The sequence below is a fragment of the Mobula birostris genome, chromosome 4 (assembly GCF_030028105.1).
Source record: "Mobula birostris isolate sMobBir1 chromosome 4, sMobBir1.hap1, whole genome shotgun sequence".
Classification (NCBI taxonomy): Eukaryota; Metazoa; Chordata; class Chondrichthyes; order Myliobatiformes; family Myliobatidae; genus Mobula; species Mobula birostris.
In genome coordinates, this window is record NC_092373.1 from 83,028,336 (window position 1) to 83,053,840 (window position 25,505).

A 25,505-nucleotide genomic window follows, 5' to 3' on the forward strand; every position below is an offset into this window, starting at 1 on the left:
GATCGTTGATATAGATGATAAACAGCAATAGACACAGCACCGATCTCTGTGGCATTTCCCTAGTCACAGGCCTCCAGTTAGAGAGGCAACCATATCCTACCACTCTCCAGCTTCTCCCATGAAACCAATGTCTAATCCAATTTACTACCTCATCTTGAATGCCGAGCGACTGATACTTCTTAACCAACCTCCCACGTGGGTCCTTGTCAAATGCTTTGCTAAAGTCCAAGTAGACAACATCCACTGCCTTGCCTTCATCAACTTTCCTAATAACTTCCTTGAAAATCTCCATAACACTGGTCAGACATGAAGCCATGCTGACCATCTCTAATCAGTCCATGTCTATCCAAATACTCATATATCCAGTCCCCTAGAATACCTTCCAATTAACTTTCTCAATACTGATATCAGGCTCTCTGGCCTATAATCTCTTGGCTTATGTTTAGGGCCTTTCTTGAACAGCTGAGGGTAGCAACATCAGCTATTCTCCAACAACACTGTCGCTAAGATGATTTAACTATCTCTGCCGGGGCCCCTGCAATTTCTGCACTTGCCTCCCACAGAGTTCAAGGGAACACCTTGTCAGGCCCTGGGGATTTTTCCACACTAATTTGCCTAAAGGCAGTAAACATATGTATATACATTATCTTAGGTATTTATATTGATTGTGTTTTTTAATTATCATTGTGTTCTTTATCTTTTGTGTTTTTTTTTGTGCTGCATCTGATCTGGAGTAACAATTATTTTGTTCTTCTTTACATCTGTATACAGGAAATGACATTAAACAACCTCAAGTACTACTTAAATGCCAGCTTTTCACTGCTTCCATAAAGTAATGGTGGGTGATTTCACGAGATACAAGTTACTGCCGTGAGGTATTTAGCGTCAGGAAGTAGGCTCTTTAGCCCATCAAGTTCACAGCAAACATTCCAAATGCAGAAAGAGAATTCTGACCTTGACTTTATCAGGCTACATCTTGCCTGCTTTTCTAAAGAAGGAATGCAGCTTTTTGTTTATACAATATTTTCAACGCAACATTTTTACTATACCAGCAAGTTAGAAACTAGGTACACGTGAGTCTTTACTTAATGGAATACTGAACAATTGTGAAGGTGTGAAGAGCTTGCCTTGTATGTGAAAGCTAACTGGATTACAAATTAGTACATTACTTCAGAACTGGAAGAGGTTAAACATAACGGCACTCAAGTATCATGCATTCTGACTCATTTTTTGACCATAAATCAATTTCTACAATGCCAAATGATTAGCTAAAGAGCAAATAAGACTTTGAAACTTTACAATGATGTTAACTGAAGTGATAAGGTACAGCAATTTAAAAATTTAAAAGGAAAAGGAAAAATAATGTGAGGTGTGGGAGACGCAAGAGGGATAACCATCCAGGAACTTAAAAACATGTTAGTCATTGTAAGTCTTGACATATTCCTCAAAGGAGGAAGTTTCAACAGCTTTTTGCAACAGAGTTATTTATCTTCGAACATACCATCAACAAAGAGGAAAAAAACAAATACAGGCCAACAGACAGTAAGAGATCATTAAATAAGGAATGGGGTAAATACAAAAGAGATGCTGAAAAGTCAGTTCTATTAGCTCTCCTGTACAAATGATGACATTTTGGTCTCAGGATGAGAGAAATAAGCAGGCATAAACAGCAAAGAGTACTTTGCAAATTCAATAAGTGAGTTAAGAAAATACAGAGCGAAGAATAATGTATATCTTTAACTTAATTGGTAGGAATTAAAGGGTTCACATCAAATTATAAAAGCATTAAAATTCAGTACTCAAAACAGACAGTTTCAGATAATGATTTATCATGAGTTAGCGAATGCTTTTTCTCCCTAATGAGTTAGTCAATAGACAGCAAGGAAACCGTTTATCAACAAAATACCTCAAAGTCTGATGTGTTTTTTTCTGCAATGACTGACTTATCCTGGAAGCATAAACAATAACTTACTGTTACTCCCTGAGACTGTAGCCTGGTGCTAAATGGTACAGTTCAGAAACTCTCAGCACTGGACTATAGTACTGAGTGCTCTTCAAAGTTCAGTCATACACACTATAAAGAGTCATCAGCATTTACTAAAATCATTCCAAAACAATCTAGGATGGAGAATTGGGGAAATAATGTAATTCACCTACAATACTCCCATCCTAGCTTTAAGAACACATCACTTACTCATCCTCAGATTCACTGTCACTGCCAAACAGACCGGATTCAGCTTTCTGAGCAGGCTGCTTATTTTCCTCATCACTGTCAGATAACATAGCCTTGGACTCTTTTCCTGGTGCAGCATCACTGTCGGAATCCTCACCAGCAGAAAGGATGCGTTTTTTCTTAGCACCTGTATCACTGTCTGAGTTGGAGTCCTCATCGTCTGAAACAATGCGCTTTTCCTTCGGAGCAGAATCGCTCTCTGAACCATCGCCATCCGAGAAGACCCGCTTTTTCCTTACACCCACATTGCTATCAGAATCCTCAGCATCAGAAACAACCTGCTTTTTTACACGCATATTTGAGTCACTGCCAGAGTCATCATCAGAGGCTACATGCTTGGCTTTTGAAGTGTTCACGCTGCTGTCAGAATCATCATCTGAAATTATCCTCTTTACTGGAGCAACATCAGCTTCACTGTCTGACTCCTGGCTTCCCGAGACAGCCTGCTTTCTCTTTGTGTCACCAGATTCACTATCCGATTCCTCCCTATCAGAGTCAATGACAGTGTTCTTGGTGGGAGCAACGTCACTGTCCGAATCCTCACTGTCTGACATCAAGCGTGTTTTCTTTGCAGCTGTGGGAAGGGAAAAATAGCATCTTATTTAGACTAGTCCTATTAACTGCAGCAGGTTGTTAACCATTTCAAAGACTTATCTGTTCTCTGAGTGATAGGAAAGTACTTTGATGGGCTAACCACATAGCATCCTCAAAAGATTATTCATCCTTAGATGCCCTTACTATAGCGAGTGACGATGGAAGGTTCCACACATCACCATTTGATAAATGTTTATTTAAAATAATGCATATAAAAGCTGCCCTCATCCCTGTTGGATACTCACAATTATTCTGTACTTCTTTCTCATCCTCGCTATCAGGAAGTACTGGCTTCTTCCTTTTCACTGAAATAGAAAAGCAATACATTTAGACATGGAATTGGTTGGTATTCAGACCATCACTCTACCACATCATTCATAAAATCCACTTCCCTTTCTCTTTTCTGATACAACATCCTTTAGTTAAGGTTTCAAATGGAACTGCTGGACAACAACTACATTCAAAGATTCGATCAATAGTAAGTTGAACTCAGTAAGGGAACTGGATACTATAGCTAGAATCAGAGAAAAAAAATCTGTTGAGAATTGTTGGTCTTCAGCACAATTCTTTTGGAAGGTGCAATGGCAGTTAGCAGACCTGCTGCCACTCAGCTCCAGAAATCACATTTAATCCTAACCTCTGGTGCTATCTTGTGGAATTTGCACCTCCTCTGTTAAGCAGGTTTCTCCCTAAGTGTTCAAGTTTCCTTCCACATTTCAAATGTGGCCTGGTCGGCTGCTGCAATTACTCTTGGTATTGGAGGGCACTAAGAAAATTGGAGTGGTGATAATGATCGTACAAGAGAGAATAGGTTACAGGGAAATACCTGAGGGAATGGAAGAGATGGGTTTCTCTGAGAAATGGCATAGATGTGATGGACTTAGTGGCCTTCAATGTCATAAGGAAATATGAGGATCCTTGTCTGAACTTGCACATCAATTACAGGTTCAGCGTAGGGTTGCTGCCTTGTCAGTATACAGTTATGCTCACCAGAAAGAGCGTGGAGAGAAGTACTGGATAGAAGCAAAATGATATTGGAACCTACAACTTCACAGATCTCTGATTTGCCTATACACATTCTAATACTTATCAAAATGAGCTATTTCAAGATTAAATATTTACTGCCTCAAGCAACTGTACATACAAATGATACATTATGTGTATGAATAGTTCAATAAAATAAATCACTAAATGTTAAGTGCATCTAAATTCTGCTTGCAGCCAAGCTTCAAAAGCATGTTTGATTTAATTTATGGACAGTGAATCAACTCAGTACAAAGTAAACCTGCTTCTGGGCTGCAACCCTTGACAGGACTTATTCCACAATTATAAGAGGTATTATGGAATTGGTTCGGCTTCACTCAGGTTTAACAGTACTGAGGGAGGCACTAGAAGGCAATGATATACATACAGCTTGAGAAAGTTATGAGTCAATCAATCCTTTTAGTGTTTGATGACGCTAATTCTGTTATCGTTAATATTGCTCATCTTTGCTGGTTTTGCAATGAAGGATCAAATGTACTTCCCCCCCCCCACCCCGACTTGCAACTGGATTATTTGGAAGCACGCCATACACCATTAATACCCTCACTCAATCTCCTGGCGGTTTTGGTTTGTTTTGAGTAGCCGCCACAGGTTCTACTATGAATTTCACACCAGCTGTAGAAATTATACCATGCTCCAAACGAAATACATGTAAAGCCACAACTGATCTGCTGATATTTGAAGATAGGGGGCAACGTCAATGCTTCATCCAAGTGAGTTCTCGACAGATGGGCTCACTATACAAGAATAGAGCACATCACCATAGAGCCAATGCTATTCTCATTGAACATAATAAGATCTCTTACAAGAAAGCTATTTGGTTTGACAGTGAGCATTTTTATTTCTCTCTAATGCAGACTCAACAGGTCACACTTTACCTACCTTAGATCCAGAGACAAAATAAAATATTCAAACATAACTCCTGTGACCATACAAATTTAAGCTGGTCAACATACTTTGCAAGGCTACATATCCCCAAGATCTTTGCTAGCCTACTGTGTACTTCTGAAGTGAATAAATATTCAAGAATTATAGTTATTACCCATATCAATTTAACTTATACTACAGGAGGCAAGTGAAGCATTAAGGACAGAAAAGACAGAATTTGTTTTGAAAACATAAGCTAAGCTGAGAAATACTGGTACAACATACTGAAAGTAAAAATACAATCTACATAGATTCTATTTATGTGACTACTCTACTGAAACAGTATAACAAATTTAATAATAGAATATTAGATTAAATCACCATATCAGACGACTTTAAATAACAGACTGCTGAACATATTACAGAACCTCATCAAGACAGAATCTAGGATACCATGAAATGAAGGGGATATTCAGGCCTTAGGATGGTCTGTAGAAGGAAGAAATACCTTCTCCATTTTCAGCACTAATTTAAACAACAGCATCAAGTACCTGTTTTTTTATTCTCCTGCTCATCATCACTTTTGGAAGCCGTGAGAGGTCCAGGACTGTCATTATCACTGGCTCCTCTGCTCTCGTGCTGTACAGGTGACATTCTTCCATCCTTTTCACTGTCTGTGTCATTCAGCTGATTGTGGCTCCCTTCAGGTTCTCCTCCACTTCCTTCATTTGTGAAGTGATTCTCTTTATCGTTACCTGCTTCATCATCTGATTGTTCAATATTGCAAACATTTTTGTTTTTTTCACTCTCAGAATCAGAGCTAACATTATTTTCCTCTCTGCTTTCTGGATGGCCAGGACCATCACTGTCTTCTGCATCACTCTGATCTTCCTTGTGACTTTCGTCCTGAAACAGAAGCAAAATCAAAAATTGCAATAATTGGGGTTTTTAAAAATCATTAACATAATTAATATATGCTATTTCAGAGAATGAAAAAACAAAAAGAGTGGGAGGGTGGGGAAGAGAAATCAGAGGGAACATTATGAAGAGCAATGTCAAATCTTTGCTACAACAATGAATTAGTTAAGACTTGTAAATGTGGAAACGGAGGTGTTTGGCCAAGGAGCTTCAGAGATTAATATGCTGCAGTCACTGGTCAGACAAGAAGATAGGTGGAAATGCCCAAAGAACATTGCTGGAGGACAAGATAAAAGGCTGGAAAAGATTGAAGGCAAAACGAGGGTGAACACTAAAATAAAAATGAGAGTTGGGCCATTCAGTTTTGTAAGCCTACTCTCTCACAAGAGCCTAGCTTATCATCCACTTGCTCACTTTCTTGCTCAATACCTAGATCCCTCTAACATGCAAAAATAAGTGGCCTTAAATATACCCAACAAATTAATATCTATTGCCCAGTTATAGAAAATGCAACAAATCTTAATCTTCCATAAAGGTAATTAGTATTAACAAGTTTACACCTTGTCCTTTAACTCCATACATCTCACTTCTAGACTCTCCACCAAGATGAAAATCACTCAGAATCTAATTTACAAATCATTTACAACACATTGTTTATTTGAATATAGTCACTCATTCCCCTTAAACAAATAAACCTAAACATTCCTATTCAGACCATCCGAAACAAATATTTTCTTCCCTAGATTCCAAATTTACAAAGAAAATTCCTATAGAATTGTTGGAATACTTTTTTTACATTTCAAACCTCAAAATTAAGATGAGGATACACTCAGATCCCACATAGCACACTTAAAACTTTAAGAGCAGCCACCATTACAGTAAACATTCAATCAGCCAATGAAAGAGCTTTACATCCTTCTGAGCCACTTACAGCCAATCAAGTATTAGATCACACTCTGCCTCCCTCAAGAGTGTAATCATTCGAGGGAATTCTCGCCAATTTATTTCATTTTTTTCCGCACCCATAATGTATGGAAAACGGCCTGCAACTTCCAGCGAGGGGAGTACATGTAAGATGTCCAGGAAAAGCATCAGCATGATTGTGAAATTGCAAGTGATATGCTGTTTGAAAGCTGATGAGAATCAGGTAGATGTTGGTGCCTCTTTGAAATTTGCAGTGTTCATCGATAATGACCCTGACTGGGAGTGAAGCAATAGGCAAAGAGGGGTATTCTCGACAGGATTTCCTGCTATCAAGAATGGCTTCAGAGTGGAAACTTTAGAAAAGGAGGTCAAATCTCAACACCAACTTGAAAAGAGAGCCACTGTTAGAGGAGGACCCACAGCCTAGTCCCTCCTCCAAGATGTAACCACCACCTGCTTCCGCTGCTGTGACACATTACTGCTCCACTGATGTAAAGGTTAGGCCTATTTGCATATTTGTTACTCCACAAACTACCGTGCATGCATAAAATATCATGTCATACATCTTGGGTTTGACTTTTGTTAAAAATCAGGCACACATGCCCATTTACGTAATGTTATAATGATCCCGCATAGCACGGATTTACATAGCGCTCCACCTCTAAGGAATGCATGCTCAGTGTTAGAGGGGCCAAAGTACATTTGTTATTGGAAACAGGGTTGAGTACAGCAGGTAATGCCTTTATCAGTAGCAAAGTTTTCTCCGCTAAATATACATGTTCCATGCTTAAAACCAAATAAGCTGTAAAAACATCACGAACCAAAGCATATGTTGTCCAAATTCAAAATAGAGCGCTTTACAGAATGAAACATTCCAAAGGAATGCTCAGAGGACTAATTTGACACAAATAAATGCAGAGCCAGAAAAAAATCTATTAGAAAACACATCCTCCATTTGTAATTGTCGTATTTAATACTTTCAATATGGCTTCCTCTACATTGGCGAGATAAAGCACAGACAAGGTGACTCTAATGATAGGTGTGTCTTCACCGAGTGCTCCGGTCCTCTTCCCCCCCAGTACAAAGATGTATCAGATAGGCCACAGTAAATTTTCCCATGGTTAGGTCGGGGTTAAGTCAGGGGTTGCTGGGCAAGAAGGGCCTATTCCGTGCTGTGAAACTCACTAACCCCAACCTAATTATTTCACTATGATCTTACTTAATGGTGAACAGGTTTGAGTGGTTGTGTAGTCTATTCATGCTTCTAATTCGTGCATTTGTATGTTCAAGAGCAACTGTGAGGGTGACAGTTATCTCAGGGAGAGGCCATCCACCAACAATTTTCTTCAGACCTTTCCCACTTCCACCCGTCTCCTCTCAGCTTCTTACATCATTCCCATACTCCCTCTCCCTCACCTGCCTATCAAAACCCTCTCACCTGGACCTACTAGCTCTTGCATCACCCCTCCCCCTGCCTTTTTATATAGGCCATCTTCCTTCTTTCTTTCCAGTCCCAATGAAGAGTCTTGACCCAAAATGTCAACTGTTCATTTTTTTCTATTCATGCTGCCAGAGCTCCTGAATTCCTCCAGCCTCCGGTGTTGCTCAAGGTGATGACAATGCTGGAGCAGAGTGTGATAGGATCAAGATGGCAAGTCTCTCACCTCAGTATGATGACCTACACTGCTGCCTTCAGATGCTGCACAGTGTTCAGTTGGGTCTTCCTGATCATCTGAGCCTGAATTATGTTCATCCTGTACTGGCGTTGCTCCACCATCATCTATTGAAAGTAAAATAACAGTTACTACCACTGTAGCACACTACCTCTGAACTCCACATAGCCAAAAATACTCTATTGGTTGTATAGCTATTCTGGGATGCCCTGAACTACAAGTTTCATTCTTTCCCTGTGATCTACTGAACATGTGAAGGGTGAACCAATACTCACTGAACAAAATGTGCCAACTGCCTGTCAGATCTGATGATTTTTGATCCACAGTTGTTTTAGGAGTCCAAGAATGAGTTGAAAACTTGCTGCTTTATGATTGTTTATTTAAGGTTTAAACAAAGGAACAGACACAGCGCACAAGAAACTTAACGGAACCAAGGATAAAGACAAAGACAAGAACAAGAACAAAGATGGCAATTTTTGCAGAGACTGACATGTATACTGAGATAAGGCCACACTCCTGAGATAAACAAATGACAATTAAAAGACACACAGGAATAGCACGTTCAACACATAGCTAATGAGGAATGATGATAAACCGTTATGTAACTGTTATATCACTCTACCACCTGTAGGTGGAGTCTAACACAATATATTGTGAAGAAGTTAAAATACAAATTATGTTAGTAAACTACAATTTGAATCCTGCTAAAAGGATAGTAATTCAACTAATACCTTATGAAAAACATTAAAAAACCAACTGATTCCAACATGTGTTATGATTGCACTATAGTCATAAAATTACAAAACAAACAAGAAAAGTTTCTATACTTCACATAATATCATGGTATCATTTAAGTGGACAAATAGGGATTTAATGAGCATTGATAATTGTCTGAACTTTGCTGGCAAGGCTAAGATTTAGTGAGAAAAAGGAAGCAAGCATCCTCCATTGTGAGGGTACTCCAATGCTGTTTGGTAGTAAGTTTCACCCAAGATTTTGTCACAGAATTATAGAATAATAGAAAAGTACAGTGCAGGAACAGGCCATTCAGCCCTCAATGTTGTGCCAAACCAACTAAAAAGCAAATCAAAAATCTCCTTCAATGCATGCCCTTGGGTATTAGACACATCAACCCTGGGAGACAGATACTGTCTGCCACTTTACCTATGCCTCTCATAACCTTATAAACCTTCATCAGATTTCCCCTCAGCCTCCGACGCTCCAAAGAAAACAACCCAAGTTTATTCAACCTCTCATGATAGCACATGCCCTCTCAACCGGGCAGCATCCTGGTGAACCTCTTCTGCACCCTCTCCAAAGCCTCAACATCCTTCCTACAAGTGGCCTAACCAAAATGTCATAAGGTTGCAACAAACTTCCTGACTTTTGAACTCAATACCTCAACTAATAAAAGCAAGCATTCCATATGCTTCTTCCACTACCTTATCGACTTGCATGGCCACTTTCAAGGAGCTATGAACATGGATCCTAGATCTCTCTACTCAGCAACACTGTTAAGGCCCCTGCCCAAACAGTGTACTGTCTCTTTGCATTTGCACTGCAACACCTCACTTTTACTGTGCTGCATTCTTTGCCAGTCTTCTACACTATCCACAACTCCACCAATCTTGGTATCATCTGCAAATTTACCAACCTATCCATCTACATTTTTATCCAGGTCATTTATATACATTAAAACCCTGGGAAACAGATACACTCTGTCCACTCTTATCTATACTCCTCATAATCTTATAAACCTCCTTCAGGTCCCAGTGCAGAATCCCTGCAGAACCCTTCTAATTATAGACCAACTCAAGTCTCCTCAACCACTATCCTCTCTCTTCTATGTACAAACCCCATTTCCAGAAAAGTTGGGATGTTTTCCAAAATGCAATAAAGGCAAAAATCTGTGATATGTTAATTCATGTGAACCTTTATTTAACTGACAAAAGTACAAAGAAAAGATTTTCAATAGTTTTACTGACCAATTTAATTGTATTTTGTAAACATACACAAATTTAGAATTTGATGGCTGCAACACACTCAACAAAAGTTGGGACAGAGGCATGTTTACCATTGTGTTACATCACCTTTCCTTTTAATAACACTTTTTAATCGTTTTGGAACTGAAGATACTAATTGTAGTAGATTTGCAATTGGAAATTGTGTCCATTCTTGCTTGATATAAGACTTCAGCTGCTCAACAGTCCGTGGTCTCCGTTGTCTGATTCTCCTCTTCATGATGCGCCATACATTTTCAATAGGAGACAGATCTGGACTGGCAGTAGGCCAGTTAAGCACACGCACTCTGTGTCTACAAAGCCACGCTGTTGTAGCCCGTGCAGAATGTGGTCTGGCATTGCCCTGCTGAAATAAGCATGGACGTCGCCTTGATGGCAACATATGTCTCTCTAAAATCCTAATATACACCTCAGAGTCAATGGTACCTTCACATACATGCAACTCACCCATGCCGTGGGCACTGATGCACCCCCATACCATCACAGATGCTGGCTTTTGTACCTTTCGCTGATAACAATCTGGATGGTCGTTTCAATCTTTGGCACGGAGAACTCGACGCCCGTTTTTTCCGAAAACTAGCTGAAATGTGGACCCACTCTGACCACAGCACAGGGTTCCACAGTCTTTTGGTCCATCTGAGATGAGCTCGGGCCCAGAGAACTCACCGGCGTTTCTGCATAGAGTTGATGTATGGCTTCTTCCTTGCGTAATACAGTTTCAAGTTGCATTTCTGGATGCAGTGACGGACTGTGTTGAGTGACAATGGTTTTCCGAAGTACTCCCGAGCCCAGGTGGCTATAATTGTCACAGTAGCATGACGGCTTCTTAGGCAGTGCCACCTGAGGGCTCGAAGATCACGCGCATTCAACAGTGGTTTCCGACCTTGCCCTTTACGCACTGAGATGTCTCTGAATTCTCTGAATCTTTTCACAATATTATGTACTGTAGATGTTGAAAGACCTAAATTCTCTGCAATCTTGCGTTGAGAAATGTTCCTTTTGAACTGACTAGCAATTCTCTCACGAATTTTGGCACAAAGGGGTGAGCCACGACCATCCTTGCTTGCAAAGACTGAGCCTTTGATGGACACTACTTTTATACCCAGTCATGATACCTCACCTGCTGCCAATTAGCCTGCTTAACGTGGAGTCTTCCAAACTGGTGTTACTTGAATATTCTGTGCACTTTTCAATCTTATTTTAACTCTGTTCCAACTTTTGTTGAGTGTGTTGCAGCCATCAAATTCTAAATTTGTGTATGTTTACAAAATACAATTAAGTTGGTCAGTAAAACTATTGAAAATCTTTTCTTTGTACTCTTGTCAGTTAAATAAAGGTTCATGTGAATTAACATATCACAGATTTTCATTTTTATTGCATTTTGGAAAATATCCCTACTTTTCTGGAAATGGTGTTTGTACAAGAGAGCTCTGAATACAAACAGCCAATTCACCGTGAATCCCGAGCATCTTAATCTTCTGGATTAGCCTCCATGAAGGACTTGTAAACTCCTAACTAAAATCCATGTAGATAACGTCCACTGCCCTACACTCATCAATCTCTCTCCTCAGTTTGTCAAAAAAAAACTCAATCAAGTTAGTAAAACACGACTTACCACACACAAAGCCATATTGGCTCTCCCTAATTAAGCCATGGATTTCCAAATGCTCATATATCCCATCCCATTAACTTCCCTTCAACTGATGCAAGACTCTCCAGTCTATAGTTCCCATGATTTTCCCTTATTCCCTTCTTAAATAGAGGTAAAACATTAGCAACTTTCCAGTTCTCCAGGACCTTGCCTGTGGCTGGAAAGGACACAAAGATACTGGTTGAAGGTCCTGCAATCTCGTCTCTTGTCTCCTTCAATAACCTGGGTTAAATACCATCAGGCTCTGGAGACTTATCCATCTTAATACTCCCTAGGAGGCCCAATACTTCCTCCTCCTTTACCTCTAAATTCCCTAACCTATTTATACACTCAGTAATGATCTGATCTCCTGGTCCTCCATATCCTTTTCCTTGGTTAAAACTGAAGCAAAGTACTCATTAAGCACCTCACTTACATTCTTTGAATTGTACCACCCTCTCCCTAGTTATCCTTTTACTCTTCATGTATAGAATGACTTGGAATTCACCCTAATCCTACTTACCAAGGACTTTTCATGGCCCCTCCTGGTTTTCCTAATTCCCTTCCTTAGTTCTTTTCTGGCTTGTTTATAATCCTCATGTGCTTTGTTTGATCCTGACTTCTGAAGCTTTATGTACTTTTCCTTTTTCTTCTTGACTAAATTCATCACCTCTCTGAACACCCAAAGTTCTCATATCTTTCTATCCCCATCCTTTCTTCATGCTGGAAGTCCAGGGAGACCCAGAGTCTCCCAGGGAACAATATCTGCGTGAAGTGCATCCAGGTTCAAGCCCTTTGGCTTGTATGGGAGAAAGAGGAGATCATTGATCGGGGCTATAGGGAAGTAGTCACCCCAAAGTTGCAGGAGTCAGGTAGCTGGGTGACCGTCAGGAGAAGGAATGGAGACTAGGTTACTGGCACTGAACCTGGGTCTGCAGTGCAGACGGAAAAGAGGGAGAAGAGGGGAGCGGTAGTGATAGGGGACTTAACGGTCAGAGGAACAAACAGGAGATTCTGTGGATGTGAACAGGACATCCGGATGGTGTTTTGCCTCCCAGGTGCCAGGGTCAGGGATGTATCGGATCTCGTCCACAGCATTTTGCAGGAAGAAGGAGAGCAGCCAGATATCTCAGTACAGGTTGGTACCAATGACATAGGAAGGAAAAGCAAAGAGGTCCTGAAGAGAGAATTTAGAGAGCTGGGCAGAAAGCTGAGAAGCAGGACCTCCAGGGTAGTAATTTCAGGATTGCTACCTGTGTCATGCACCAGTGAGGCTAGAAACCGGATGATTTGGCAGAGAAGCTGGTGCAGGGGGCAGGGTTTCAGGTTCTTGGATTATTGGGATCTCTTCTGGGGGATGTATCACCTGCACAAAAGGCACAGGTTACACCTGAACCCAAGGGGGACCAAAATTCTTGCAGGCAGTTTGTTAGCACTGATGGGGAGGATTTAAACTAATTTGGCGGGGGATGGGAACCAGAGTGAAGGGACTCAAGTTAGGATGCATGGTAAAAAAGCAAAGATAGCGTGCAGTCAGACTGTCAGGAAGTGCAGCAGATGACAGGACAAAATTGCAGCCAGCAGGCCAAGTATCAGTGCATTTGGGATGCAGAATCAAAAATAGTAGTAAATACAGTACTCAGTGTTATATCTCAGCGCACAGAGTATAAGAAATAACGTGGATGATCTTGTTAGGTATGATGTTGTGGCCATCACTGAATCATGGCTAAAGGATAGTTGTAGAAAAGAGCTGAATATTCAAGGTCACACGTTGTACTGGAGAGGTAGGGAGGTAGGCAGAGGGGGTGGCAGGGCTCTGCTGGTAAAGAATGGCATCAAATGTCACTCCACTCTTTAAGGAAGGAGGAGTGCAGTAGAAAGGAAATTATAGACCAGTTAGCCTGACCTCAGTGGTTGGGAAAATGTTGGAGTCAATCGTTAAGGTTGAGGTTTATAGAGTACTTGGTGACACAGGACAAGATAGCACAAATCCAGCATGGTTTCCTTAACGGAAAATCTTGCCTGACAAATCTGTTGGAATTCTTTGAGGAAATTACAATGTTGGAAAATCTATGGTCATGCATTAGGTTGAAGAAATAAATCTGCAGACTATTTTCTAAACGGGGAGAAAATCCAAAAATCTGAGATGCAAGTCCTTGCGCAGAACATCCTAAAGGTTACCTTGCAGGTTGAGTCAGCGGTGAGGAAAGCAAATGCAACATTAGCGTTCATTTCAAGAGGTCTAGAATATAAGAGCAGGGATGTGATGCTCAGGCTTAATAAGGCACTGGTGAGACCTCATCCTGAGTATTGTGAACAGCTTTGGGTTCCTTATCTAAGAAAAGATGTGCTGGCATTGGAGAGGGTTCAGAGGTTCACAAGGATGATTCCGGGAATGAATGGATTATCAGACGAGGAATGTTTGATAGCTATGGGCCTATACTGACTGGTATTTAGAAGGATGAGGGGGAATCTGAAACTTTTTGAATGTTGAAAGGCCTAGACAGGATAGATGTGAAAAAGATGTTTCCCATGGTGGAAGAGTCTAGAATAAGTTACAGCCTCAGATTAGAGGGGCATCCATTTAAAACAGGGATGCAGAGAAATTTCTTTAGCCAGAGGTTGGTGAATTTGTCAACACAGAACACAGAAATTTACAGCACATTACAGGCCATTCGGCCCACGGTGTTGTGCCAACCATGTAACCTACTTTAGAAACCACCCAGAATTTCCCTAGCACATAGCCCTCTATTTTTCTAAGCTGCATGTACCTATCTAAGAGGCTCTTAAAAGACCCCTTATTGTATCTGCTTCCACTACCGCTGCCGGCAGTGTATTCCACGCACCCACCACTCTCAGTGTGAAAAAACTTACCCATCATCCCCTCGGTACCTATTTCCAAGCCTCGTGTTAGCCATTTCAGCCTCTGACTGTCCACACAATCAATGCCCCTCATCATCTTATACACCTCTATCAGATCACCTCTCATCCTCTGCCACTCCAAGGAGAAAAGGGCAAGTACATTCAACCCATTCTTATAAGGTACACCCTCCAATCCAGGCAAAATCCTTGTAAATCTCCTCTGCACACTCTCTATAGAATCCATATTCTTCCTGTGGTGAGGTGACCAGAACGGAACACAGTACTCCAAGTGGGGTCTGACCAAGGTCTTACATAGCTGTAACATTACCTCCTGGCTCTTGAACTCAATCCCACAATTGATGAATGCCAACACACCATAAACCTTCTTAACACTATCAACCTGCGCAGCAGTTTTCAGTGTCCTATCAACATGCAGCCCAGATCCCCCAGGTCCTCCACACTGCCAAGAGTCTTAGCGTTTATATTATATTCTGTTTTCAAACTGGACCTACCAAAATAAACCACTTCACACTTCTCTGGGTTAAAGCCCATCTGCCACTTCTCAGCCCAGTTCCGCATCCTATCACTATCCTGCTGTAACCTCTGACAACCTTCCAGACTACCCACAACACCTCCAACTTTTCTGTCGTCAGCAAACTTACTAACCCATCCCTCTACTTCTTCATCCAGGTCATTTATAAAAATCACAAAGAGGAGGGGTCCCAGAACAGATCCCTGCGGAACACACTGGCCACTGACCTCCACGCAGAATACCATAGGCAGCTATGGATGCCAGGTCATCGGGTATATTTAAGGCAGAAATTAATAGATTCTTGATTGGCCACACCAAAGGTTATGTGGAAAAGGCTGGGGAGTGGGGCTGTGGGGGGAGGGGGGGGCAGAGAGATCAGCCATGATTGAATGGCAGAGCAGACTCAAAGGACCAAATGGTCAAATTCTGCTCTTATACCTTATGGTCTTCTAACAGGAACATACTTTTCCAGTACTCTGTGCAATTGATCTTTAAACACCTTCTATATATCTGATGTGGACTTGCCAGAGTAAAGGTGTTCTGAATTAATGCTTAATTCCTGCCTCATGCCCTCAACTCTAATTTAAAACTCTCCCAAGAAGTCCATACCTATCCTTATCTATAGTATCCTGAAAGTTAAGGAGTTGTGGTCACTGTACTCTAACTGTTCATCCACTGAAAGGTCATTCACCTGACTAGGCTCATTACCCAACACCAGGTGCAGTATGGCCCCTTCTCTCACTGGACCATCCAAGGGCTGATTTAAGAAACCACACTTAACAAAGTCAGCCCCATCTAAACCTGTTTCACTAGAAAGATCCCAACTTATATTAGGAGAGTTGAAATCCCTCATGACAACAACCCTGTTATTTTCACACATTTCCTTAATCTGATCACATAACTATTCCTTGATGTCCCAGTGGGCATTCGGGGGTCTGTACAATTCCACCAGTGTAATTGCACACTTCCTATACTTGAGTTCCACTCAAATAGATTTGGTGTCTGACCCCTCTATTATGTCTCCTCTGACTGCAGCTGTGATATTGTCCCTCATTAATAGTGCAATTCCACCTCTTCATTTACCTCCTCCTCTCTATCTTTTCTGAAACGCCAAAAACCTGGTATATTAATCACCCATTCTTGCTCCTCTCACAATCAAGTTTCGGTAATGGCTACAACATCATTGTTCCATGTACTGATCCATGCTCCAAGTTCATCACCCTTACCCATAATTCTCCTAGCATTAAAATATACACACTTCCAACTATCTGACCCATCATACCTGTTACTTCAACACTTTCCCTGACATCTACCTTGCGGTCTGATCCTTCTCTTACTGACCTGGGGCTCCAGTTCCCAGCCTCCTGCAAAACTAGTTTAAACTCCCCGAGTAGCATCAATAAACCTCCCGGCCCGGACATTGTTTCCCCTCCAGTTCAGGTGCAACCTGTCCCTCTTGTACAGGTCACCACTTCTCCAGAAAAGGTTACAATGATCGAAGAACTTGAAACCCTGAACACTGCACCATCTCCGCAGCCACTCATTTGTATGTGCTATCATCCCATTCTTGCCTGCATAAGCCTGTGGGAGTAAGCTGGAGGTTACAACCTTGGAGGTCCTTCTCTTCAGCCACATTCTGAACACTATATACTCATTGTGCAAGACCTCTTCCCTCTAGGTCTTTGGTGCCAATATGCATCAGGACCTCTAGCTGTTTCCTCCCCGCTCCCCCCCCCCAAGAATATCCTACAGCTGCTTCGATACATCATGAACCTTAGCACCAGGGAGGCAACACATCATCCTGGTGTCTCTTTTGCGGCCATAGAATTTCCTTTCTATCCCCCTAACTATAGAGTCCCCCATAACTACCATACTGTCTGACTTTACCCTTCCCTGTCAAGACTCAGAGCCAGCTACAGTGCCACCATCCTGGCAACTGCTGCTGTGATCTGATGGGTCATTTCCACCCCCACCCCCCCCCAGAGGCATTCAAAGCGGTATACCTGTTGCTGAGGGAAATAACCACAGGGGAACCCTGCACTGACTTCTTAATCCCTTTACCTTTCCTGATAATCACCATCTACTGTCCAAAGACTGTACTCTGGGTGTAACCACCTCTTCATAATTCTTGGTTATACTGTCTTTGGCCTTCTGAATGATCCTGAAGTTAGGTGCACTTCCCACAGATGTAGTCATCAGGGAAATAGTTAGGTATCCCAAATTCCCACATCTGATAGGAGAAATATTCCATCTTAACAACTCTACACCAAAAAAGGAAAAGGCTTGCCTTTTCTTGACTGTTCACGCCAAGGCTTGTTAAGTCAAAGCCTCCACACTATCACTGGCACACTCTGACAATAGCCACTCTGCTTGAGGCTACCCTCCTATGACTTACAGCTGAGGTCAGGCCTCTGACGCCCACACTTTCTGCACTTGTGCTGTCCAAAAAGACTGGACTTGCCCAGATCTGCTCTTTTCTCCTGTCTTCTGTAGGGCTATGACCTAATACACGCTCCTCTCCTTTGAGCCGCTAAAAAAAGACCAGCTTTAACAGAGTCTGTTCCTTTTATATTCGCACTCCAACTTTCGGCAGGCCTCTGATGACGACAATTGCTCTTGAACAATTTACTACAGGCAATATATTTCTTTCCAAATCAAAACACAAGACATAGAAGCAGGAATAGAATCTATTCAGCTACTCAATAAAAATAATGCTTCATCCAAACTCGAGCCTCGACTTTATTTTTCTGCATGATTGCCAAAAACATTAATTGTCAGACTTGGATAGACTTAAGCACCTTAGTATCCACCAACCTCTCAGGCTAAAAATATTAGATTCACAAAATTCATGGAAGACATTTTTTCTCAACTCGGTTTTAAATGGCTGACCTCCTATTCTGAGACTATGCATCTGATTCAATACTCCATATACCTATCTTCACAGCATACATCACGTCAAGCCACTTCAGAGTTTTCTGTTTGAGTGAGATTTTATTTTCATTCTTTTAAAATCCAGACAATAGTGCAAATCTCTACAATCATGAGAAAAATCAAAATCAATTTAGTAAACCTCTGCTGCATTGCCTTCAAGGCAATTAAGTTTTTTACTAAATTATGTAGCCCTAAACTACAGCTAATTTTCCGTGCGACCTCACCAAAGCCTTATCAAATTTTACCAATATTTTCATATTAATATACTTGATTCTCTCTCTCACTCTCCATTCCTCCTTCCCAAAAAGACTGTTAGCTTATTTGTTAGCCCATGTATCAAAATAAAAGACTACTTTTCATATCTACCAACTGTGTCTCTCCAGTGACATTGTTCACGCGACAGTGCTCATTATAATCTACCTGATTTACTTTTGCTCACTCATTTAACCTCTTTCCTCCCTTTGTAAACTTGGTGCCCTTCTTACACGTTACTTTCCCACCTATGTTATGTTGAAGCTGTGTAAGACAGTGAAACCAAATTTGGAGAATTACGTGCAATTCTGTTCACCTACTTACAGGAAAGGTACACAATTTAACGGAGTTCAGAGAAAATTTACAAGGATGTTCCCAAAACTTGAGGACTTGAGTTACTAGGAAAGGTTGAATAGATTAGGAGTTTATTCCCTGGAGCGTAGGAAAATGAGGGGAGATTTGATTGAGGTATACAAAATTATGAGGTGTATAGATGGAGTAAATGCAAACAGACATTTGCTACTAGAACTAGAGGTCATGGGTTAGGGGTGATTGGTGAAACACTTAAGGGGGACTCGAGAGGGAACTTCAGTCAGAGGGAGATGCGAGTGTGGAATGAGCTGCCAGTGGAAGTGGTGGATCCAGTCCAACTGCAACACGGAAGAGAAGTGTGGATAAGCACATGGATGGAAGGGTATGGAGGGCTATGGACTAAAGTAAATGGATGGAAGGGTATGGAGGGCTATGGTCTAGGAGTGCGTTGATGGGACTAGGCAAAGTTTAAAATATCAATTTGGCACTGACTGGATGGGCCAAGGGGTCTGTTTTTATGTTGTAGTATTCTGACCATCTTTGCATGGCAACAAATTTGGATACATTTCAGATGATCTTTCACCCAAGTCACTAAGACAGGTAATAAGAAAAAACCCCTGAAAAGAGATCCCTGAGGAACTCCACAAGGGATAGCTTGCCACTGTGAGATATTCCAAATTGCTCCTGCCTGTAAACCAATCCCCCATCATTGCTAATGATTAAAGTAAACCTTTTTGATGCTGAAGGCCAATCTGCCCACTAGGTTAGTGCGAGCTCGATACAGCCATTCAACATTTCCTACTTTTTTGGTGCAAATTATTTCTCTTTATTGTTAATTCCCCCTTGAAAATCGTGATTTACTGTTTCCACCACTCTTGCACAAGTTCTAGATTATAGTCACTGAGTGCAAATATTTTTTCCTTGAATTCTGAATCATCTAAAGAATGCAGTTGGATAACTAATGGATACAGTTACCCTCTATTTACTTGTCTCACTCTTGTGCATTTCCATCAAATCCCCTCTCAGCTTTTTTTAGCACCATCCCTTCTCTCAAAGTGGATGATCAAAGTTAAATCAATACTCTAGCAGGATTAGAATCAAATAAATCATAGGAAATTTACCATTCAGTAGTGTCTGTGCCAAACAAAAAAGAGCTACACAATCTCATCTCATTTATCAGCCCAATGTGTATAAATTGCTTGTCACAGCTTTTCAGATAGACAGCCATGTACCGATTTAAAAATGATAAGGGTTTTGGCCGCTACTATAGCTTCAGATAGTGGATTTCATATCCCTACTACCCATATCCCGTAAGAGATAGAAAGAAACCATTCGATCTATCCCAGTTCTTGGATCAATCCCTTTCCTCTACTCTCTTCGATGCAACCTATTCTTCCCAACATCCACTCTCCCCTATGATACCACCCATCTCCACTTGAGACAGGCAGCAGACTGGCAAAGGGGAATGGGGTGGCTCTTTGGTAAAATTTGAAATTAAATCCTTAGCAGGAAGATTAGAAGATGAAGAATCCTTGTGGTAAGAGTTAAGAAACTGCAAGTATAAAAAGATCCTGATGGGATTTATATGGAAGCCCACTGCCCATATCAAGGCAGCAGAGCCCAAGGGCATATCAAAGTGGCAGAGAGCAAGGAACACCATGAGGTTTGGACAACTCATACGCCAGGCCAGATTTAAGTGGTCAGGTTGTCAGGGTTGGAGGTGAGGGCCGGTCTGGTTGGGCTCACTGCTCCACAGGATTTGCTCATCTCTGTGCTGGCTCTGTTCTCATTACTACCATCAGGAAGGAGGTACAGGAGCCTGAAGACACACATTCAATGATTCAGGAACAGCTTCTTTCCCTCTGCCATCTGATTTCTGAATGGACATTGTTCACTAACTCGCTAATTTTTTATTTTTATTTTGCACTAGTTATTAAATTTAACTTATTTACAAGAAAAATGTCTCTGAACTGGTTTTATGCACTAATTACTCATAAAATATGTTCTGGTCTTCATTAAGTCACAATAATAGACACAATCTGCCTAAACTATTAACACATAAGCAATTATACTTTTCATGTCTTTATTGAACACATTCACAATCCAGGCTGGAAAAAGTATGTGACCCTTCTATTTATTGACTGGTAAAGCCTCCTTTAGCAGCAATAACCACCACCAAACGTTTCTTGTAGCTGCTGATCAGACTTGCACAACAGCGGGGGAATTTTAGACCATTCCCCCATATAAATCTGTTTCAGTTCATCAATATCCCTGGGACACCTTGCACGAACAGCCCTCTTCAGATCATGCCACAGCATCTCAATTGGGTTAAAGTCCGGACTCTGACTTGGCCATTGCAAAACTTGCAATTTCTTCCTATTAAACTATTCTGTTGATTTACTCATGTCTCAGATCACTGTCTTGTAGCATCACCCAAATTCTATTAAGCTTCAGGTGACGGACCACTACCCTGACATTATCCTGTAAAAATATCCTGATACAATTTTGAATTCATTGTTCCCTTGATGATTGTAAGCTGTCCAGGCCCTGTGGCAGCAAAGCAGCCCCAACTCTTTATGCTCCTTCCACCCTGCTTCACAGTTGGGATGAGTTTTTGGCATTGGAGTGCAGTGCCCTTTTCCCTCCAAACACAGCAGTGTGCATTTCTGTCAAAAAGTCCAACTTTTGTCTCATCTGTCCATAGAACATTGCCCCAGAAGTATTGTGGTACATCCAGGTGGTCTTTTGAAAACTTGAGAAGTGTAGCAATTTTTCCTGGAGAGCAGTGGTTTCCTTCCATGAACACCATTCTTTTTCAGTGTTTTTCTTATAGTAGACACATGAACAGAGACTTCAGTGGGTCTCTTGCTATTACCCTTGGGTTCTTTTTCACCTTGTTCAATATTACACATTATGCTCTTGGTGTGATCTTTACAGGATGCCCACTCCCAGTAGCAATAGCACTCCATTTCCTCCATTTGTAGACAATTTCTCTTACTGTGGAATGATGAACACTCAGGTCCTTAGAAATGCTTCTATAGCCTCTTCCAGCTTCATACATCTCTACAATGCTTCTCCTAAGGTTCTCTGAAAGTTGTTTTGATCGAGGCATGGTGCACATAAACAGATCTTTATTGAGAAGAGCAGGCTCTGTCAGTAACCTGGCTCTGTGGGTCCTTTTTATAGGGCAAGAGCACCTCTACACCCCACACTTTCATCTCATCTCATTGATTGGAGCACCTGATTTGTAGAAGGCTTTACCCTACAGGTTCACATACGGCTTTTGAAACTAAACTGATTGTTTAAATGGCATACTCAGTATTGTCGAGAAGTACAATTGTTTGTTTGTTTAGGCAGATCGAGTTTATCTATTAATGTGACAGATGAAGATCAGACCACATTTTATAAGTAATTAATGTAGAAAACCAGGTAATTGCAAAGGGTTCACAAACTTTTTCTTGCAAATGCACTTTGAACTTTGAATAGTAGCCAGGATGTGAGATACAACTTACAATAGGAGAAAGAAAAGGCACGTAAATAAGGCATTGTTCCAGTGGTTATGGGAGACTTCAACATGTAGGTATACTGGGAAAATCAGGTTGGTACTTGACTGCAAGAGAAAGAATTTATAGAATAATTACAAGATGACTTTTTAGGGCAGCTTGGGTCATACCCACGAGGTAAAAAACAATTTTAGATTTGGTATTGTGTAATGAAACAGCTTTGATCAGGGAGCTTAAGGTAAAGAAACCTTTAAGAGACGGAGATCATAATAGGATAGAATTCACCCTGCAATTTCAGAGGAAGTGGCTAACAAAGGATATATTAGTATAGTAAAGCAAAGCTAACTACAGAGGCAAGAGCGATCAGCCGACCAAAGTTGATTGCAAGGGGGGTCCCAGCAAAAATAGTGGAGCAGCAATAGCAGGAGTTTGAGGGAGTAATTCTTTGAGGGAGTAATTCAGAAGATGTAGAATTATTTCATCCCAAACAAGCAGCAGTAGCAGCATTCTAAATAGAGTAAAAGGAAAAAGTGGCCAACAAGGGAAGGCAAAGACAGCACAAAAGCAAGAGAAGACACACAACATTTCAAAACTGAACAGGAAGCTAAAGGATTGGGAAGCTTTTAAAAAACAACAGAAGGAAACTAAAATAAAGCAAAAAGGGAGAAAGGATGAAATATGAAAATAAGCTGGCCAATAATATAAAGGATACCAGAAGTATCTTTTTCAGAGATATATATAGCACTGGAAAATGACACTGAAGTAGAATTGGGGGAAAACAGAGAAACAACAGGAAAACTGAATGTATTGCAAGAGACCACACAATGGAAGACACCAGAAAAAGTGCCAGATATTCCAGAGAATCAGGTGGAGAAGTGAGTGCAGTTACTGTTACTAAGGAGAAGGTGTTGGGGAAGCTGAAATGTGAAGATAAGTCACTTGGACTGAATGGACTACATCTTAAGGTTCTGAAAGAATATCTGAAGAGATTGTGGAGGCATTAGCAGAGATCTTTCTAAAGATCACTATAATAGTCAGGATTTGTTCCAGAGGAATGCAAAATTGCTAAATGTCACTCCACTCTTTTAAGGGATGGAGGCAGAAGTTGTAGACCAGTTAGCCTGACTTCAGTGGTTGGCAAGGGTTAGAGTCTACTACTTAGAATAAAGTTTTGAGATACTTGAAAACACAAGATAAAATAGGGCAAAGTCAGCATGGTTTTGTGTTGGGGAAATCTTGCTGAACAAATCTGTTGGAATTCTTTACGGAAATAACAGGCAGGTTAAATAAAGGAGAGTCGGTTGATGTTTACTGGAATTTTCAGAAAGCCTTTGATAAGGTGACACACACATGAGACTGCTAACACAAGAAAATCTGCAGATACTGGAAATTCAAGCAACACACACAAAATGCTGGTGGAACACCAGCAGGCCAGGCAGCATCTCTAGGAAGAGGTACAGTCAACGTTTCGGGTCGAGACGCTTCATCAGGGCTAACAGAAAAGAAGAGATAGTAAGAGATTTGAAAGTGGGAGGGGGAGGGGGAGATCCAAAATGATAGGAGAAGACAGGAGGTGGAGGGATGAAGCCAAGAACTGGGAAGTTGATTGGCAAAAGGGATACAAGGCTGGAGAAGGGAGAGTATCATGGGACGGAAGGCCTAGGAAGAAAGAAAGGGGGAGGGGAGCACCAGAGGAAGATGGAGAACAGGCAAGGAGTAATTGTGAGAGGGAAAGAGAGAAAAAAACAAATAAAAAATAAATTAGGGATGGGGTAAGAAGGGGAAGGGGGGCATTAACAGAAGTTAGAGAAATCAACATTCATGCCATCAGGTTGGAGGCTACCCAGACGGAATACAAGGTGTTGTTCCTCCAACCTGAGTGTGGCTTCATCTTTACAGTAGAGGCGGCCGTGGATAGACATATCAGAATGGGAATGGGATATGGAATTAAAATGTGTGGCCACTGGGAGATCCTGCTTTCTCTGGCGGACAGAGCATAGGCGTTCAGTGAAGCAGTCTCCCAGTCTGCGTCGGGTCTCGCCAATATATAGAAGGCCACACTGGGAGCACCGGACACAGTATATCACCCCAGCTGACTCACAGGTGAAGTGTTGCCTCACCTGGAAGGACTGTTTGGGGCCCTGAATGGTGGTAAGGGAGGAAGTGTAAGGGCATGTGTAGCACTTGCTCCGCTTACAAGGATAAGTGACAGGAGGGAGATCGGTGGGAAGGGATTTGGGGGGGGAGAATAAATGGACAAAGGAGTCACGTAGGGAGTGATCCCTGCAGAAAGCAGAAAGTGGGGGGGGGGGGTAGGGAACGATGTGCTTGGTGGTGGGATCCCGCTGGAGATGGCGGAAGTTATGGAGAATTATATGTTGGACACGGAGGCTGGTGGGGTGGGAGGTGAGGACAAGAGGGACCCTATCCTTAGTGGGGTGAGAGCAGATGTGCATGAAATGGGAGAGATGCGTTTGAGGGCAGAGTTGATGGTGGAGGAAGGAAAGCCCCTTTCTTTAAAAAAAGGATATCTCCTTCGTCCTGGAATGAAAAGCCTAATTCTGACAGCAGATGCAGTGGAGACGGAGGAATTGAGAGAAGGGGATGGTAATTTTACAAGAGACAGGGTGGGAAGAGGAATAGTCCAGGTAGTTGTGAAACTCCGTGGGCTTATAGTAGACATCAGTAGATAGGCTGTCTCCAGAGAAAGAGACAGAGAGATCAAGGAAGGGGAGGGAGGTGTCAGAAATGGACCAAGTAAAATTTGAGGGCAGGGTGGAAGTTGGAGGCAAAGTTGACGAAGTCAACGAGCTCAGCATGCGTGCAGGAAGCAGGCACCAATGCAGTCGTTGATACAGTGAAGGAAAAGTGGGGGACGGATACCAGTATAGGCTTGGAACATGGACTGTTCCACATAGCCAACAAAAAGGCAGGCATAGCTGGGACGCATACAGGTGCCCATGGCTACACCTTGAAGGAAGTGAGAGGAGCCAAAGGAGAAATTATTAAGAGTAAGGATTAATTCCACTAGACGGAGCAGAGTGGTGGTAGAGGGGAACTGGTTGGGTCTGGAATCCAAAAAGAAGCGGAGAGCTTTGAGACCTTCCTGGTGGGGGGTGGAGGTATATAGGGACTGGACATCCATGGTGAAAATAAGACGATGGAGGCCAGGGAACTTGAAATCATTGAAAAAATCCAGAGCATGAATA

The 25,505-nt window shown here is 41.7% G+C and overlaps 1 protein-coding gene across 2 annotated transcripts in view; it reads right to left on the minus strand.

The window, feature by feature from the left end:
* Positions 1–25,505, minus strand: part of LOC140196437 (uncharacterized) — a 59,406-nt gene that overhangs the window by 29,008 nt on the left and 4,893 nt on the right. The window contains exons 2-5 of one of the 2 annotated variants that reach the window (XM_072255663.1): positions 8,245–8,360; positions 5,290–5,644; positions 3,073–3,132; positions 2,195–2,807 (exon numbers count right to left, since the gene is read on the minus strand). In XM_072255663.1, coding sequence (XP_072111764.1) covers positions 2,195–2,807; positions 3,073–3,132; positions 5,290–5,644; positions 8,245–8,360 — 1,144 coding nt within the window. The remainder of the gene's footprint in view (positions 1–2,194; positions 2,808–3,072; positions 3,133–5,289; positions 5,645–8,244; positions 8,361–25,505) is intronic. The other variant, XM_072255664.1, reaches the window with a different exon arrangement.